This window comes from Alligator sinensis, unplaced genomic scaffold (genome assembly GCF_000455745.1).
Source record: "Alligator sinensis unplaced genomic scaffold, ASM45574v1 scaffold198_1, whole genome shotgun sequence".
Lineage (NCBI taxonomy): Eukaryota > Metazoa > Chordata > Crocodylia > Alligatoridae > Alligator > Alligator sinensis.
The window spans coordinates 2,053,099-2,072,099 of NW_005841906.1; the positions used below are offsets into that span (position 1 = coordinate 2,053,099).

At 40.9% G+C, this 19,001-nt stretch overlaps 1 protein-coding gene across 1 annotated transcript in view; it reads left to right on the top strand.

The window, feature by feature from the left end:
* ZFAND3 (zinc finger AN1-type containing 3) overlaps positions 1–19,001 on the top strand; it is a 259,189-nt gene that overhangs the window by 168,354 nt on the left and 71,834 nt on the right. The window contains exon 4 of the mRNA XM_006018579.3: positions 14,031–14,210. Within this exon, the coding sequence (XP_006018641.2) occupies positions 14,031–14,210 (180 nt within the window). The remainder of the gene's footprint in view (positions 1–14,030; positions 14,211–19,001) is intronic.

A 19,001-nucleotide genomic window follows, 5' to 3' on the forward strand; every position in this document is an offset into this window, starting at 1 on the left:
CTGTCAAGCTCCTGGGTCTCTTTCTGCTTCCCTGATCTATTGCAGAAAGGTTTGTGCTTTGCTGCATAAGGATACAAGGGGGTGGTTTTGATGGATGTGTAATACTGCTTACTGACCTCATTTTATAGTTAAAGTGCCTTAACTTGGGAACTGAGAGGCCTGTGTTGTTTTTGTTTGTTTGGTAGTTTCAAAATGTTCAGTTTTTAATATAACAGCCTTTTTTATCCCTTGTGAAAATTCTTGTTGTTTATATTAGAGGCGAACAGTTGAGAATGCTTGAACTCTAAATGTGAATTTCATTGACAGAAAATTAGGCAAACGCTGACTTTAATTGAAACTACGTAGATTAGGCTAGAGAAATTAATTAAAAAATAATAGACATATGTTTTGAAATTCTGGGATTCTCTCTAGGCATCAGAAAGGGCATGCTAGTGCTGGCTATAAAGATAGTACCAGTATGAGAGGAACTAATTGAAAGGTTTATTTTTTTTATTAAAACAATATTAGTTCCTATGTGCCTTGTGACTGAAGTGCCCAGAGTAAATGTGAAGGGTAATTAAATTCTATATTCATCAGTTAGCAATCCTACTTTTGAGACTTCCCAGTTATTACCAAAGTACCTCTAGAAGTTCACTTCATTTAGTCCATTTCCTAGCATTCTCCCAGGATTCAGAATCCTTGGCCTGTGTATGTTGCTGATCAACTTTGTTTAATCACAATGACTGAGTTTATATCCCTTTAATACACAGGGTTTTGTATGCCTCTTCATGTTGTAAAAACTAATTTGGAACTCTGCAATTCTAATTCATAGGCAATGTGCAGTTCTTCAGCATGAGTTATATTTTAAGTATCCTAGAGGTGAAATCATAAAAACTTGGGAAAGACAACTGTACTTATTTTCTGTTTTGGGGTCTCCCTTGGCTAATGCAAAATTGATAGCTCCAATTTATCGATATATTTACCGGTATATTCTCTTGAGTTTTGTCTTGTCAACTTGAAAATGCTCATGTAACAGCTTCCACCCCTTACACTGGGAATAGACTGCACAGACTTCATTTTTTACGCTTTCCTTGTTTCTTCCAGACTCAAGTTCCTTTCATATGTTTCATCCTAGCCATATACTTACTTCTCTGAGATCACACTACATCACTCCTCTGTAGTGTTTGCATACTTCCAGTACCTGGAAGTAGTTGTTTTGTCCCTTAATTATTGCATAATCGAATAAAACAGATCAAATCCCTTTACTCTTTAATATTATTTATACCCTCAGCCCTAGAATAACTTTTTTGCTGCTTTCTTCAGTTGGCCAGTCTATTATTGTTCAACTTGTACTTTTAGCAGTATTTTAAAATGGCTCTGAATACAAAACAAAACCCCTATCCTATGAGCATAGTTGCATTCTGGATAGTTCAGTAGATGAAAGGCTCTTTTTAATGTATGTAAATATTCTCCAGTTGAAAATGTTAGTTTATGCAAAATGATGCTTCTTGCCAAATTAAGAAAGCACTAACTGTATATTTTGCACAACTTGGTTAAAATAAATACCTTTTTTTCACCTTGGGTTTTGTGACCCAACTTGGCTATGCCACAGGTTCGGGAATCTGTACAGCCACACTTTTATTGAGTGAAGACCTGTTTTCTTTTTTTCTAGTTCTGCCTTTAGAACCAGGTGTTAAATAGCTGACCCTCCTGAATGTTTAGTTTTGCAATGACTTGTTAATTTTTGCATTTCAGGCGTGTGTTTATACAGCACTTTTCCTCCATACATACTGTGTAATGGAATCAGTAATGTGAATGCTTGCTACTAAAGACCAGGTGTCCCACAACAGGAGACCTGAAAAATGTCAGTTGTTATAGTAGTCGTTGTTTACCCTTCATACCTTCACGATGTTAAATATTATGATAAAGTGTTAATATGCTTGCAATTTTATTGGTATAACAGCTGTCATATTGGAATAAGTGTACTGCCTTATAAAGGAGCAGGGAATGTAACAAGTTTATTTACAGGAATTTATACTGTACCTGTTACTAGTGAGTGGCAAAACGATACCGTGTGTTACACGTCATCATTTGACAATGCCTCTGTTTTGTGAGAGAGCTGCTCTTAGGCACAGGTGCTACTGAATTTTTCCATCACTTAGTTTTTGATCCTTTTAGCATTGCACAACTGCTGTGGAGATAATAGGAGCATGAAGTGCTGTGCAAACGACATGTTTTCAGTTGCTACTTTTTAAGCCTAGTTAATATAGTTCCTAAATATGCTTTTGCTCACTTCATGTGTACATATATCCATTTATCCTCTTGTGTTTAACCTTTCGAATATTAGAGATTCAGACCTTGGATATAAAGATCTTTTGTAATCTGTTTAGCTATCTTCTTGTTTTTCTTACTCTTCCGGATTGTTGCTGCTTCCCTAAGGAGTAGAAGATGGTAAAATCAAGGCATCCGATATGAAGCAGGGATTTCCAATGTGAAAATATTAATCCCCCAAGGCTATGCAGGGAGTAAAATAGCCATGAGGGCGAAGACTTGATTTGTTTTAAAATGTCATTTATTTTTTATTCGTACAAAGGTTTCTCATTAGAGTAGGAAGATCAAAGTTACCTAAAAGCACAAGTATAATCTAATTTAACACTGAAAGTTATAAATATGTTCATTGTTGAGTGTCTCCAGTAATTCCACAAAAATTAAATAGTGTGTGAACAACATTTTATACTGTTCATCCAGTTTCTGGACATCCAAGGAACAGCCAAAAATTTTGTTAGCCTTGCACTTGTATGTTGCACATGCAGTCATATAATTGTAGTGTGTTGCAGGAAATGGAATTCCACATTTACCCTGTCCTGGCAAAGGAGTCTGTAGACCTGTGTTTTCAAGGCTCATTGTCAAATGCTGCACTTCTGTCTCTGGTTTGAATCCTTCTTTTCATGTCTTTCTTGTTTTGTGGTCTGGCAGCAGTGTCAAATTTTCATTAAAATCCCTCCTAACAATTTTTTTAAGGCAAAGCATCTATTAAAGGTTCTTAAACTAAATCTTTCTAACTTCATATCTTTCATTTTTATGATTTGCTTTCATTCATTAGTTGGGAAGTTGGAAAGCAATACTGTATGTGCCATTTGTTCACTTAGACAGGCCTATGCTCCTGTTAGTTCATCAACCCCTTTCTGTATTTTTGTTTTTTCACCTGTTACACCTTGCCATTGTGGGTTCATTGAGGATCTGGGGGGTTTTTTGTTTTCGTTTTAATTGGGTATTAGTATAACAACTAGCCCTGATGACATTTTGGGCCTTTTGAGTGCAACCACAGTACAAGTAATTATCTAAATTTTGCTTTTTAAGCCCATACAGGCAAGGTCCTTATCCTGTAAGTTGTCTAGTATATTTTTCAGCACAGTGTATAATATATAAACCATGGTCCTGAGTCTAACTTCATTGGCTTTCCAAGATCAGAACCTTTAATTGTCTTGAATACACATCTGAATGTGTGGAAATTGAAGCATTTTGGGTGAGCCTCACTTCTTCTACAATATACAATCAAATGATAGTTGTACTTGAGAGTCTTAATATGCCATGAACCTGAAAAGTTTGGGGAATAGTTTGTTTTACAACTTAGTCCATATGATTTGAGGTAGGAGTGCATAAACTGTGTTCCCAGACACTTGAAAAAGAAGTTTAAATGACTCTATAACTAAAAATAAATGTTTCACTATAGCAGTTTAAATATCATAATTCACTATTTACTATACAGTACTTTTCAAAATATGCTTTTTTTTAGACAGTAAGCCATTTTCTGATTAGAATAGAATAAGGTAAAAGTCTCTCTGCAGGTTGTTGTGCTACAATACTGGTGGATAACTTTGTAATGCTAACCCATTAATTTAGTTCTTGTAAAAGAACAAGATGCTCTTGTGCTCTGCACAATAAATACTGCATAAGAAACATTCTCCAAATAACTTTTTCTTTGCTCATTCACACCACTAATCTGTAGGTGCTGGATGAATAAAAATGCAAGGAATGGTGTAGCTTCATCAATAAAACAACAACTTTTCAGTTGGGTGTGGGCGGGTTTGTTTTTTGTTGTTAGTATCTTAACATGCCTACTTCATATGTGATTTTTTTGGTTGTACTAGTATTTTGGATTGTGTAATTTGACCTGTTTTTAATGCACAGTTTGGTTACAATATCAGTTTATATGATAGCCCAGGTGCAGGAAATGGTAGATTTGACTCTCAGAATACATTAAAGCTCTCCTTTTTGCTTTTGGCCTTTTGATCTCAACTCTGCTGTTTAACATGCCATGACATGGTAGTAGGAAAAGGCACTGGGTAGTGTAAGTTCTTTAAATTATAGGCTAGTAGTAATTTTGAAGAGTTCTGTTCTCAGAATTCTTCCTCTGTTGTAGGACAGCTATATTTGTATTGACTGTAATTTTGGTCTTAAGTGTACAAAGGTCCACTGATTAAATACTACATGGGCAACATATCAGGATCCCAAGAGTCCTATCTAGTTTATGTAAGGTGCAGCAAATTGCAGTCACCTTCCAAATTAGCAAAGAGGTGAAGCTTTGAGGTACTGTAGCTCCTAAGATTTAATTATACATCTTATCTAGGATGCCTGACTGAATTAAATACTGGGACTGAGGCAACTTGGATCCTATGGTGGAATATCACAGAATTTTAAATTGCTTAATAGTGTCTCAAAGGGAGCTGAAGAGGGAAATCTTGTTTGGTCTCAATGATTGAATCATACATGGAGATTAGAAGTTGCATCTATGCAGATGTATATAGTGATTTACTGTATGTTTTATTGTGTATATGTGTGTAATGATGCTGTTGCATGTCAGTGGGTTATCAACATTTCCCCTTCCTTTTGAATATTCTCAATTATTAGATACCATCTACAAGATAAGGCTGCATTCGATTTCTGTATCCATTTAGTTAACTATTTGTGCTACCGTAAGATCATACAGGGAGACAACCTTTACAAATACAGTTAGTTCTCCAAAGCCTTTTAGTTTTGTCTGTTTTGGGGTTAGCAGCTGGTGGCTTCAATACCAACAGGAAGCTTCCACTGACAGCATTTGTGTTAGAGGAAGGTAACTACATGCTGTATTGTAGAATTTTACTGGCTGTGATCTATACACTGTACTGCTAAGATAATTTTATCTGTTACTCCTTCAGGCAGGAGTTATCTTTCAGCCTTGAGAAAAAGAGAGAGTGTGTTGAGGATAGGGCAGGAGGGGGTGGGAGGATGAGCGGAAGACTGCACATTGAAACTGATGCCAAAAGATGCTGCATTTTTAAGGATGTGTCTAAAAGGTAACATGGAAAGGGCTAGAAAGAAAAAAAGTGTCTGTCTTCTAAGAAAAAAGGACCTAATCTTTCTGATGTATTTGTAAGGTACAAGTTTAAGCTTATCAAGCATTTCTGTGAAGTTATTACATTAAAATTTCAGCAGTGGGCAGAGGCGGGTGGAGACATATGAATGTACTGGTAATTACCTAGATTCCTGGTCATTCCTTACAGCTTTTACTTTTTAGCAGGAGGACGGCCATAAAAACCTCTGAGCGGAAAATAAAAAGCTCATTTTTGTGCATGGCATCTTCTTTTAAATGACATGTTTAAAATGCTATCAGACTTCTTGGTTCTTTCACTCGTGTTCCAGCTGTCCCTTGTTGAGGCTATTAACCAAGGTTAATGCCTTATCAATAGAATTTTATTGAGATGGTAATCCAAAAAACAAAAGCTCTCCTTCAGAATTGGCACAATCCTGCCAAATGTTTTGCTAGCACCTCGGGCTTAACTGGCTCCAGTTAAATGCAGCATTTCTGAAATGACTGCCAGTTTCTAGGGTGTTGAGTGAAATCAAGGTTATCTGTAATTTGGTATATAAATGGAAGCCATTATTAAAAGCAACAGAATGCAATACAATAAATATGCAGATGAAAAATAAACTAATTTAAAATGTCATTAATATCATGTTTGCACAATTACAAACTGGCCTATCACCCTCAGTATGAAGCAATCTAGAGTTTCAGATATGCATCAATGTTAAAATACCTAGTCTATCAAAGAATGAGTCTTACATTGTAGTTGAATGTTATGTTACTGTTGAAATTTTCAGCAATTGCTTTAGAACATGTACTGAAGCTGTTTTCCATTATTCATTGTATGTATTGTTTGATTCCTCCCCAAGTACAGTTGCTCAGCCATTTAATGCCCTTGTGGCACTGGTTCCATACTAATATATGTAACTTTTTCCAAGATGCTACCCCTACTCTAATTCTTTGGGATGTAATGTTAACAAATGGGCTGAGCTTGTTTTGTTTTGCATTTGAAAGATGGATCTAACATAGTTAACTACTAGGCTAGGGATAGATATTCAGAAAGCCAGAGCCTGAATTGATTCAATCTTTGCAGGTTAGTCTAACCTGCATAGATTGAACCAATTTGCAAGTGAATAGATATTCACTTTTGACTCTGGAAATGCAGGCACATGCCTGCAGTGGCTAAGGCCAAAAGCTGGGGCGGGGGGTGGCGCTGGAATGAGTTCTTGGCTGGAAAGAAATAGCTGAGGGAAGGGGTGAGCCAGACCTGGGCAGGCCTGAGTATAATTGGGGAGAGGTTTAAACCCCCCACCCTGCAGGTCTGTCTGGAAGGGAAGGGGGAAGCAGCCCCTGTCAGTGGTCCCCAGCCCCCTACCCCTGCTCACTTGCTGGCTGGTGGCAAGGGCTGGGGGTGGGGCCAGAACCCAGTAGCCTGAGGGGAATGGTGGTTTAATCCCCCCATCGCAGGGGGTCAGTGAAGGCACTGACAGGCTCCACTCTGCACCCGGGGCCGTGGCAACAGGTGCCTCACCTCTGCCTGCTGCGATAGTTTGCTCTGCCCCTGGGAGAAGGAGGGGTGGGTTGCTGCCTATGCCCTTGGGCCATAGGGCTGAGCCAGACCAGGTTGCACTCCTGGGCCATGGGGCCAGGTGCTCGGGGTGGAGTGCTGCGGGCCAGTGGTGTGGGCAGCAGCAGGGGTAGGCAATGAACTGCTGCAGCCCAGTCCTGTGGCAGCAACTGGCCCATGGCAGCCTGCCTCTGCCTCTCCTAGCGGCAGCAGTGGAACAAACTATCACGGCCAGTGGAGGTGAGGCATCTGCCGCTGGCTGCCTGCTCCTGGCAGCACTGGGTGCTCAGGGTAGGCTGTTGCAGGCCAGTTGCTGCCTATGCTGCAGGACTGGGACAAAGTAGGCTACAGTGGTCCATTGCCTCCTCTCACTGCTGCCCATGCCCCTGGCCCACAGCAGCCTGGCGCCACCATGAGCAGGTGATAGGTGCTTCACCTCTGCCCACCATGCTAAGTTGGCTCCACTACCACCAACAGAGGGAGGAGGGTGGGGAGCCATGCTGCAGCTGCAGCCTGCCAGCAAACCGCAGCCCCTGCGCAGGGCTGGAGGCAAGGGGCACTGGGCATTGACCCCAGTCTAAGCCACGCAGCCACAGCAGGAGGCAGCAGTGAGTTGGGCTCCATAACTAGCCTTGGCTTGCTTCCTCCCCTGCAGCCAGGTCAGATCCCCCCTCCCCACAGCTCGCTGGCTGCTCCTTGGAGGGACTTGGCCCAGGACACTGTCAATGCCCCTTCTGCTGCTGCCTGCAATGAGGGGATTTAACCCCCCCACCCCCTTCCCCTCAGGCTACTGGTGTCTGGTCGCCACAGCCACAGGAGCAGTGTGCAGCCTGTCAGTACCCACATTCTCCCCCCCCCACCCCAGGCCTGCAATGGGGGGAATTAAACCACTGCTTCCCCTCAAGCTACTGGGGTCTGCCTCACCCCCACTCCTGCTGCTGGAGCAGTGAGGGGGGTGGGGGGCTGGGGACACCTGGCAAGGGCTGCTGCCCCCTTGCCAGGCAGACCCTGCAACACTCCAGAGCAGGGTTTCCCACCCGCACAGCCGGCTGGAGCAGTGATAGTGCTCTGGCTAGGGAGGAGAGGGGTAGAACCAGCCCTGCTTGGCTGGAACAGACAGCCTAGCCCAGCCCAGGGCTGCAGAGCATGCTGGGATACTGGAGGGCTCTGATTTAACTTAAACCAGGAAGGGGTCTGGGACACAAGTTCCTTAAACCCATTTGACCTCAATTGGTTAAGTCTGATACTACATTCAACCAAGTTTATCTCAAACTGTTCCGAGCCATTTTGAAACTGGTTTATATGCGCTGAACCTCTGTTCTGTTACAGGTTTAAACCAGTGTCTGATCACTTAAACCAGTTTATGTGCAACTTCTGTCCCTAGCCCTAAGGTTTATTAGCATTTCATGCTATACGTGAATTGCATGAGTCCCATAGAACAAGTTACACTTCTTTGAAAGTGTGTGCGCTCAAAGATGATTTCAGTGCTATTCCTCATCTTTCTTAGAGAATTCTCTAGGACAGCAGTTAGCAACATTTTTGGCCAGAGGACCAGAATGACCCAGCTTGGGTCTGAGATGAGATGGGGCAACAATGGGACCCAGCTGTTGCCACTACGCCTGTTGCCTGGCCATGGTGGGGGTGCAGCGCCCTGCTACGAAAGCCCTCCTTTTCCCCCCACTCCTTCTCCCAACCACATCCATTGGCTCTGAAGGCTGTAGGTTGCTGACCCCTGGCATAGGAGAGAAAGTAGAATCTTTCAAAATGGTTGCCCTCAAATTCTACCCTTTTAGTCAGGTTGACACATTGCAGTTTTGTATCCACAGTAAGTCACTAGAAAACTTGATTTTAGAAACTGAGCTTCCTTGGCTTGTGACTTCAGGTGTGGTCTCTTACAATTGTCTGTTGTCAAACTCCTCCAATTACTAACAAATTGGAACCGTGGGTGTCCTTAGGGAGCTCAGCTGCTACATATTTAATTATATACTTTTAAGGTAACAACATTCATGTAGTATGGGCAAGCTAGGAGTGCCTCAGAAAAATAAGTGCGTGTTATAGCCTGAAATTCACTCTAAATAAAAGCAGCAGACTAGCAGCTTGAGTAAAACATTAACAAGTTCCATATGGAGTCTGTTTCTGTGCTAAACTAGATGCCAGTTAAAAAGCTAACTACAAAATATGCTTGATCCAGATGGATCAACTCCTAAGATTGCACGCATCATGCTACTTAGAAAACTAGGATTTACACGTGTTTGTTTTTAATGACCAACTGGAGAGTTTGAATTATGTGGATTTTGGTGGCAGCTTTTGTAATAGCTCCAACCTGTCACCAGTTGGTCCTATAAAACTTCTGCCAGCAATTTTTGTTGCGTCTCTTCTGAAAGAAGTACATTTTGGGGGGTGGGGAGGGGCACCCTGAATCGCTTTCCAGTCCTTCAGCATGGTAGTGCTTCAAAATGGTAGGTCCCTTCTCTTTGTATTCTTTTATCTGCTTTGAGAAAAGCATTAAAAAATAGACAAGCTCAGTTACCACACAAAGCAGAGCGAATGAGGTTTCTTGAGAGCTAATTAGTTTGCCAAATCTAGTAGGAGATTCTAATGAATAAAGAGTACAGCCCTGATGGTTTGAGGTCTCATGGACGCAGAGGCTAATAGTGTAAAACTGCTGTGCAGTGTTGTGTTGCAGTGCAACTGCCCATGCCTGCCAGCAGTTTCATTAGTAAGCTTTTCGGGGAATGTCTTTACTCAATAATGGCTCTTGACAGTCTTTTGTGCCCCATTTTAAGCAGGAAAGTTTATCAGATGGTCACAAAAATGAATGGCCTTCAAAAGAGTCTTGCTGAATGTGTACACTAAACAAGGAGCTTTGGGAGCAGTAGTGTAGCACCACTGTTCACTATGCTGCTCTTAAGTGTCTACCAGGGCTTCCATTATACAATCCATTTTTTGAGGTTTAAAATTCACATGTAAATAGTCTTTGTGGCTAAAACTTGGCAGATGATACAGCCTGAAAGCACAATGTTCATATCTACTTGGAAATAAATACATTGGCTGAAAATTTTTAATTTACTAGTTGTTGTTAAATTTTTTGCTATCTGTTGCAGTAGTGTAACTGCAAACTGCCTTTTTAAATGGGTTTTGCAGATCACTAGTGGTGTTTAATATGGAATGTAACCATAATTTTCCTCTACTGCTTGAGGTTGGACATACTTCCATTTCTGATAAATGTATGCAATTCGGCTTAACTTTCATGCAGTGCCTTGCATACAAATCTGTCGTAAACCATTTCTCATCTGACCTCTTCATCCTCCTTGCATTTACAGGTAGAAAGTGTTTTTACAGGTAACATGAGTGTCCAAACATTTCTGAACAAAATATCATGTTGGTGTAACCAGCCAGGAACTGAAGGGGTGGGGACGGGGGATGCTTAAATGCACATGAAATATAGCTGCCAGGGTTGTAATTTGATTTAGGACAGTCCCACAGGGTTTCAAAGCACCTGGTATCTCTGCCAATATTCCAGACCAGTGGTTCTCAACCTTTTTTTGTACCAGGACCCATTTTTAAACATCAGTGGCTAGCCCCAACCCCCAAGTGTGGGGGGCAGGGGATTGGGTATGTGTGGAGCTCTGCCAGCCTTCAAGGGAAAAGCCTTGGTTTCCCATATTTTTCTCCTTAAAGGAGAATCCATTTTTAAAGTTTGTTGATCCATTTTTAAGGTTTGTTCACAACCCTTTCATATTTTCTTGTGACCCACTTTTGGGTTGTGACCCATGGATTGAGAAACACTGTTCCAGACCACGTTGTAGCTGCACTTTCTTTCCTTTTCTTTTCCCTCTGAGATGCTCCTTGTTTCACTGAAGCAGTCTTATTCTCTAGCTGACTCTCATCAGCCTCAGCTTCATGACTCTGTTGGGTCACACACTTTGGCCATGTCTAGATAAGGGGGAGAGATTGTGTGAAGATTTTTTTTTTTTTAACTTACATATTTTGCACCTGCCAATTTAACTCATTTAAATACATTATCTGTCTGGGACTTACCATCAGGGAGAATCTAGGTCATGACTGCAATCAGCTAGTGAGTTTTTCAAGAAAGAAAAGGGCACTTTAAACTGGTGTTTGAAAATACTTAAAAACTACTTATTTTCCTAGTCCAGGAAAGCCTTTTGTCTACAGTTAAGTATTAAGTCATGCTTGAAAAGTGTTAATGTGTTGGCGCTCACATTTAAAAACACCTGATATTTTCCCATTTAAATAAACCCTCATATGTTCACAGAAAAGGGAAAGGGTAGGTTTTGAGGAAGAGAGAACTGCTGAGCTGCCAGAGCAGAGGCCTTCATGGGGTCTATACATAGGGGGCACTTGTGCTAGTGATTGGAAGGCACTTCTGATCACGTGGTAACTTTTGCACTCTGCACAAAGTGCTTAAAATTACAGCATGATTGACCTTAACAGCTGGTCCGTATTAATGGTGGGAGCTCGGAGCCTCCATGCACTAGCCAAGGCCAGAAGGGAAAGGTTGCTGTTGCACTCCTCACAGCATGCTCCTTAGGCTCCCTGGGCTGCAGAAGAGGGCAGAGAAGGGGTTAGCTGTAGCCCTGCCCCAGTAGCTGTAGGGAAGCCACATCCTTCTCTGGCTAGGGAAGCCAGTCAGGGTACCCCACCGCCAGCAATGTAATTTTGTTAATGATAATATTTCCCTGTTTACTTTCGAGGGGCTATCCAGATTAATAATCTTAAAATAGAAAGGCATATTCCTATCCTAAATTTCTCTCAGAGTAGGTTGCAACGCATGGTGTAGTTAAGGCAAGGCACAGACAGGTGAAGTAGAACAGGAGTTTAAATAAATGATCTCCATGTAGAAGTTAACCTGTAATTTTTACCAGAAGCACAAAGGGAAAAAAGTTAATCTACAAACCATTTAGGTTGTCAGTATGTGTTTGAATTTGCCTTTACATTTTTTAGGATGCTTTTGTGTTCACAGAGCTCATCTTCTGCTGGATCCTGTAATAATGAAGTCATAATCTTGTGATAACATGTACCGTTGCCATAATTGAAATGTGAAGCATTATGACTTCACTCCAGGCTATACTACAGGGTGAGGGGAATGTGGGAACAAGTCATTTCTGTCAACAGCTTTGTCATTTTGCCATGTATTGAGAATAAAGGAAAGGTTATGTGGGAAAAAGTATTCTACTTCCACTTCATTTCTAACTGGGGAAAATTCAAATTCAGGAGGTTTTTCTTTCCTTTTTCTTTTAAGGGAACTCAGTGCAAATGTTTTATTTGGTTGGTTACAGTTGTCTGCAAGGATTGAAGTAGCACAGCAGAGGGAGGATGACATACAGTTCTTACGATGAGAAACAGCAGCTTGAAAGGAGAAATGTAGTTTTAAGTGAGAGCAATTAAATATTTTGGTACAGGAGCAATCATACTATATATAGGGTGATACCAAGAGGAGAATCATAAACAGTAGACTGGATAAAATGTTTGTAGACAGCAATGTTAGAGGTAAATCCTTTTCTTTTCGGGTAGGCCTTTATTCTAAAATAACATCCCTGAAACTTTCTGCAGTGATGACCACCAGTTCAGCTCCATTAGGGGGAGCACTGGTTGAAGCAGTAGGGTAAATGCAGCTCCCATTCATTCCTTTTATTCCTCTTATCTCAGGTATGCTCAGAAAGGGTTAGAAAAATTACACAGACGACAGGCAGCCAGGAGACCTGTCAACAGGCTCACTCTCCATTCATTGCTACTGATGGAACTTTACTAGTGGGAAATATTTTGCAGAAAAGCGCAGTGATTGGATTGGGTAGCATAGCAAGTCTCTTTCAGTTTTATGTCTTGCATGTAACCCTTCTCCATAGTATGTTTTAATTGTTCAAATCTCACACATGTTAAAAGTTTGATTGTCAAACATGCAAGTAAGCTTTAGATACTCTTATTAAAAACTAAAACAGGATTGCCAAATATAAAGCCTATGGGCCAGATACCTGCTGGACTAGTGGCATGGCTGGGCATTGTGGCCTGCCGTGGAATGGCAGTCAGTGGCAGGAGGACAAACAAGGGCTGACAGTTCTGGTTGCCCTCCAGAAACTTTGCCAGTCACCTCTGCCAATGGGCCTACCTCCCTAGTAGCCTGCCCCTGCCCTGTGCTGGAACTGGAGCTGCTGCAGTGGCAGAGGGCATATAGTGGTGGCAGCTCCAGCATGGGATGTGCAGTGGGATTTGTTGCCACTGCTGCATGCTCCAGTCCACAGATGCCACCACCACATGATATGGTCCAGAGCCAGCCAGTAAGGAGCCCCACAGTCCATAATCCAGCACAGGGCAGAAGGTGACTTGGATGCATCTAGACTAAGATTCTTGGAGCAAGGTCCATTTTCCACTTTGCGCCATGCTAAAACATTATCAGTGTTTAACAACAACAAGAATTTAAGTGAAGTTTTACATCTGTAATAAATTCAAAACTTAAGGCTACTTCATTTTTTTATTTTTTATTTTTACTACCACTTTTTCTTTGAATAAAACCCACACCTTTTTCACCAAAACCAACTGGAGATAATTAGGGTGTGCACTATAGGTGAGAAAAATGAATCCACATGGGACTGGGGCAGTGGTGGCAGCATTAATTTTCATAGCTCTAGAAACCATGGCAATCAAAGCTGCCACCACTGCCCCGATACAAAATTTCTGGACCTGTGGGAGCCTCTTGGCCAGATGACATGGCCTGGCTTGTCAAATTGGTCCAACATGTGGGGTTGGTTTGTGAGATCAGACCCAGACCAAGCACGGAGTCGGGGGTTGGACTTCACCAGATCAGTCCTCAGGCCCCATCCAGCACACAGGGCTAGCAGCAGGCTCATCTCCATAGCTGCTGCTACTCGGTTTCTACAGGAATGTTTTTTTATTTCATCCTGACTCCAAAATAAACTACATAATATATATGGGGGCATGTTGTAGGCACAAAAATATGGTCTCCAGCATATCCAAAGAATCAGAATGGTTTTAGTCCATTTAGTGTATTCATTGCATTTTGAGCAGAATGTTTTGTTTGTCTTGGCTCTTCTCATCTCATGTTATGCTTGGAACCATAGACTTCATACCTCACACATTTTCAACTCTTGTTGTTGATAGATTTCCAAAAGAAGCAGACAGATGATGACTCCACTCCCAGCACAAGCAACAGCCAATCAGATTTGTTCTCTGGAGAAACAAACAGTGACAACAGCAATACCTCTCTAACTACGCAGACTGTTAACTCCAACCAGCAACTTTCGACAGAACTGAATGTAACTTCACTGAGCAAAGAGGAATGTAAGTACATGAGCCCAGAGGAGAGGGGAGAGTAGAGGAGGCCTAAACACCCGCTCTTTTCTCAAGTGCATTTGTCATCCACTCATAATAAGAAGATATGACCTGTCTGTTGGGGGATGGTGGGGAGAGGAGGAAGGAGAATAGAAAATATTCAAAGCTGAAACAAGTGGTTTTAACCAAAAACTGAAAACATGAGAAGTCACAGAATTTCTTAATCTCCGTCTGTGTGTGCTGACTTACAGCTATTTGAACTTGAGTCAGGCTGCTCTTAATTGACTGTTTTGAGAAAGTTGTATTTATTTACTACACTTCTGTGAGAAAATTATTGTATGCAGTAGTCTGAAAGCCAGAATCTTATAAATTCTGTCCCTGCATCATTTTAAAGGCTCTTCTTAAAATGATTACAGGCAGTACAGACTGTAATGTAAGGTTGTTCTTGACTGATAGTAAGTCTCTGTGGCAAACCTGATTTATCAGCTAAGCTTTGTGACCCAGCTCTTCCATGGTTTTCTGTGCATAGAAATTGTGATAGACTGACATCCTGCTTAAAGATGGGGATAAGTTGAACAAACTTGGCTAATGCAAACTATGATCTAATGTCTTCGCTGTTTTCCTGAAAACCGTTCTAAACTTCTATGCACATTGATGCTGTGTGTAATATTTTGAGTTTAAAAACTTGAATACTGAAGTTTAAGTTCAATGTGTAATTTTTAGTTTCGTTTTCTTCAGACTAAAGTCTTACTTTTCTGGAAGGTGGACTGTTGAAGGAATCTCTTGATCTCAGTACACTTGTAACTAATGAATGGCAGATAAACATATGCACCCTTTTAGTAGGCAAGCTGCTGGAGATGCCAAGGTTCTTAAACACTTTGAGGTAACTACTATAAATAAGAAGTCAAGTGCTGGGACAGAAGGAACTTTGATACGTTGCCAGATTTAGTTTTGGTTTCGTTTAACTTACTAGCACGTTGAGGTCTTCGGGTGTTGTGAAATACCTATTTCTACTCAGGTAAGTAATTTTCTTTTACACGGTGTCAATTTTTTCCAGATTAATGTGAACAGTGGCAGTTTTATTTGTACCAACTGTAATATGAACTTTGATTAATCAAACTCCAAGGCATTTTGAGATCAATTGCTCTAATCGGAGTTAACTTGCAGCATAATTCTTGTCTCTCCTTCGTTCAAATAGTTGCTGATGGCTACCATTCATTACTTCCCTGTCTGCTGCTTCTCCACCGAAGAATCCATAGGGTGCTGTAAAAGCAGGTCTTAAAACACCCTTTCCAGAGAACACAGCAATACATTGGGCATTCACCGGTCTGATCTGTCAATCCCCTATTCACTCATAAGCCAAGATCCACCATTTGCTGCAGATAATGGAGTATTTCTTCCATTCAACTCTGCCAGTTTTTGTGAAAATATTTCAATGAGTCTTGAGTTAAGCCATGTATAAGGAGTTGTGGGGGGAGGGTGGTGGAGGGGTGCAAAAGAAGAAAAAGGGGCTACAAGGAGTCATGGAACGGAGAATTAAATAAAATGTACTCCAATCTAGATTGCTATACACTCATGAATTTGCACTCCAAGGTGATGGATATTAAGCAGCATGGCTAGCAGAGCATTTGGAAATATAACCTATAAAAATATTCTTTACGACTTCCTGCTGGAATGGCTTTAAGTGAAATACAGTTGTGAGATTTATTTACAGTTCTAGCTATCTCTCTCTTCCCTCCCACCCCCACCACTCTAATGAAGCTTAGTGTCATTTATCAGAGATAATTATACAACAGATGGAGCTTTTCTGATGGATAATGGTCTCAAAGAGGAAGGTTCTTTTCCATAATGAAGAATGGCCAAACTTTAAATGTCTTTTTTTATTTTAATTTAAAGGTGGCTTTTCTGTACATTATTTATTTATTTATTTATTTATTTATTTTTGTAGCTAGTTCTATAAAGCATACGCTGCTCTCATTACAGCAACGTTCTTAGAAGATTGATATTTCACAGTACAATATGATGTTATACAGCTGCACACTATACTGAATAGAATTGCAGTAATTCACCAAGAATCAATGTATGGGATCATTAAGTTAATCCCTATCAAAGTGTGGAAAGATTGGAGTACTCAGAAGTGTTCTTTTACAGGAACTTCTTGAGCTGCGTTCTCTCTCTCTCCTTTTTCATGCCTTCTAAATGAATCCTACATCAAGGCATTTGCCATGGTAGTTGAGTCCACAGGATAAACAGATTGAACAAAATTGCAGCAAGCCATTTAGGTAATTAACAAAATCATTTCATCATGTTATGACAACTAAAGATAACCATAAAATTCTGCTGTGGCAAGATTCATACTCTGTGAAGCAAAAGTGCGCTTGTGCTCTTGCACGTGCACTCACTCACTCATGCTCTCCCCACTTCCCCCTCCCTCTCTCTCAGGCTACCATTTCTCTTCTAAATATAAAATGTTGGAGGGTAGTACCTGAGATTGGATTTTACAGGATATCAGTTTGGCAGTTTTTAAAGATCATGTCTTGCAAGGTGTAGTGGTTTTTATAACTGATCACTTTTCCTTTGAACAGCACATTTAATTTTCAGGTCATCTTGTATGTTAGGGTCAAATTAGTATAGGTTTCCATCTCCTTCCACATTCAGTACTTGGGACTAAAGGTACTAATTGTTTGGAGTTTGGCCACTTGGCTGATCAGTACTTGTTGTTTTGCACATGCAAGGTGGTGTCAGCATTACAAATAGCATGCAGCACTCTAAGCCACATATGGGAGGTTTGTTTGGTAATCGGACAATTGCCAACATACAGGGTGAGCAGTTGATCAGTTTAGCCTTTCTCAGCCTCTCGGTGCTGTACTGTTAGCAGCTGTGAAACTGGCTGGGTCCTTTCAATTGGTTGTTTTAGAGGCAAAGGGATCTGAGTAATAATAGTTTAAGAGTGGTGTAGCTGTAATGGTCCCAGATTATGCACGAGGCAAGGATTTCTTACGGTGCTATCGTTTATTGGACTGACTGTGTACCTGGGATAAAGTTAGACAAGCCTTCAAATGCAAGACATTCTTCATCAGGCAACTACCTAGTTGGTCCAGTAAAAGACACTACAAGAAAGCCTTGCCTTTGAGTAACAATTGAAGAAGCCTGAATTGAGATACAAACTATTGAGCAGAAGACAGATAGGCTCCGAGGCACAGTGTAATAAAGCATTAATAAAGTGAGAAAAGCTGATCACAATCTGTTTTTGTATGGATTATAGTAGGGTCGTAGTGTTGTTGTAGCTGTGATGGTCCAGGAAATATGGGAAGTAAGGTTTTTTGGTGACAAATTTTATTGGCCCAACTGTACAGTTGGGAGAAAGGTTGAGCCTTTTGTGTACAAAATGCCCTTCTTTAGGTCTGAGAGAGAACCTTTCTTGCATTGGCTTGGCTGGCTTTTGTCAGGCTTTTTGGTTGAAGTTTGAAGCCTGTTGTTTCTTCACCAGCCCTGAAGAAGGGCAGCTTGTCTAACATCTCGCCCAACTATATCTGTGCGCCAGTAAAAGATATAGCCCAAAAGATTTGCTGCTTCTAAAGGATTTGGCAAATGGCTAGTGCCACTGAATGATTTTAAATGGCTGCCTGCCTCTCCTACAGAACTCTGAAGTGGTTCATGTGGAAGTATATCCAGAGCAGATTTGTGACTAATTTATGATTAGGATCCTTGAAGTACTGGCACTTCAGTCTGGACTATACACAGGTGCCCCACACCCTCAGTTAGACTATATGGGTTTTAAAAATTAGTAAATTTACTGAAATAAAGCTACTTCACTAAATATTATAGTGGTATAATTGTGCCCAGATTAGGATTGCACAAAATGTATGTCTATTTCTAAGTATGTATAACTAAATCAATATAGTAAACCATCTCTTTCCCCCTTGCTGGTCCCTTTTTGTGTGTGTCTGTGTGTTTCTTCATTTATTTGTATTTTTTTTTGTTTAGGATGTGCAAACACCAGTTTCTTTGCCAACACTAACCTAGGATTAGATGGTTGCTCCAATAATGTTTTGCTGGGTTTATTAACTGGTGGCTATCTGTTAAATTGATTTGCAAGTGAAAGAGGGAGCCTCCAAGCTTCTTCAAAAACCCACTTATTTAATAAGGTCCTCTCTCCCTTGGTAAAGAAAAGGTCACAGCACATAGAATAATTTTAGTCTCGTGTCATCCCTTCATTTCTTTCTATGGGCTGTCACATTTTTCTTTCTCTACACAGGTGGACTTAAAGCTGACACTATGCAGCTTTAAAGTTAACTCTGCATTGTAATGTGACAGGAAAAATGTCAGCGTGAAAAATTCCATCTCTGGCAGCTGCATCAGATTTGATATTTCAGTAGTTCTTGGTTTTAGATTACATGGTTTTGTTGTAATTATGTGCTTAACTTCTTGCTGGCCTCCTTGAATTTGCAAATGCTATAATAGGGAGAGTAATTGCTCGTGTTCCTAGAACAGTCATAAGCACGCATCTCCAATGCTGAAGATTGTTTAATTAGGAAATCTGCAAAAACGCTCTTCATACATGTGCAAGATTCCATGGTATTGTACATACAGGCATCATGTCAAAGGATGGGCCAGAAGAGTCATTGGTTAGGAAACTACCGAAATCACGATTTTGCAAAAATCACAAAATCCATCATTGCCTGCAAAAGTGAGCAATGTCCACAAAATCCACAGGAAAAAAAAGTAGAAAACTTACTAAAAATAAAATGCTGGCTCCCCAGAGGGAACCAGCAGACTTCATGGCTCTGTGCCCTAGCT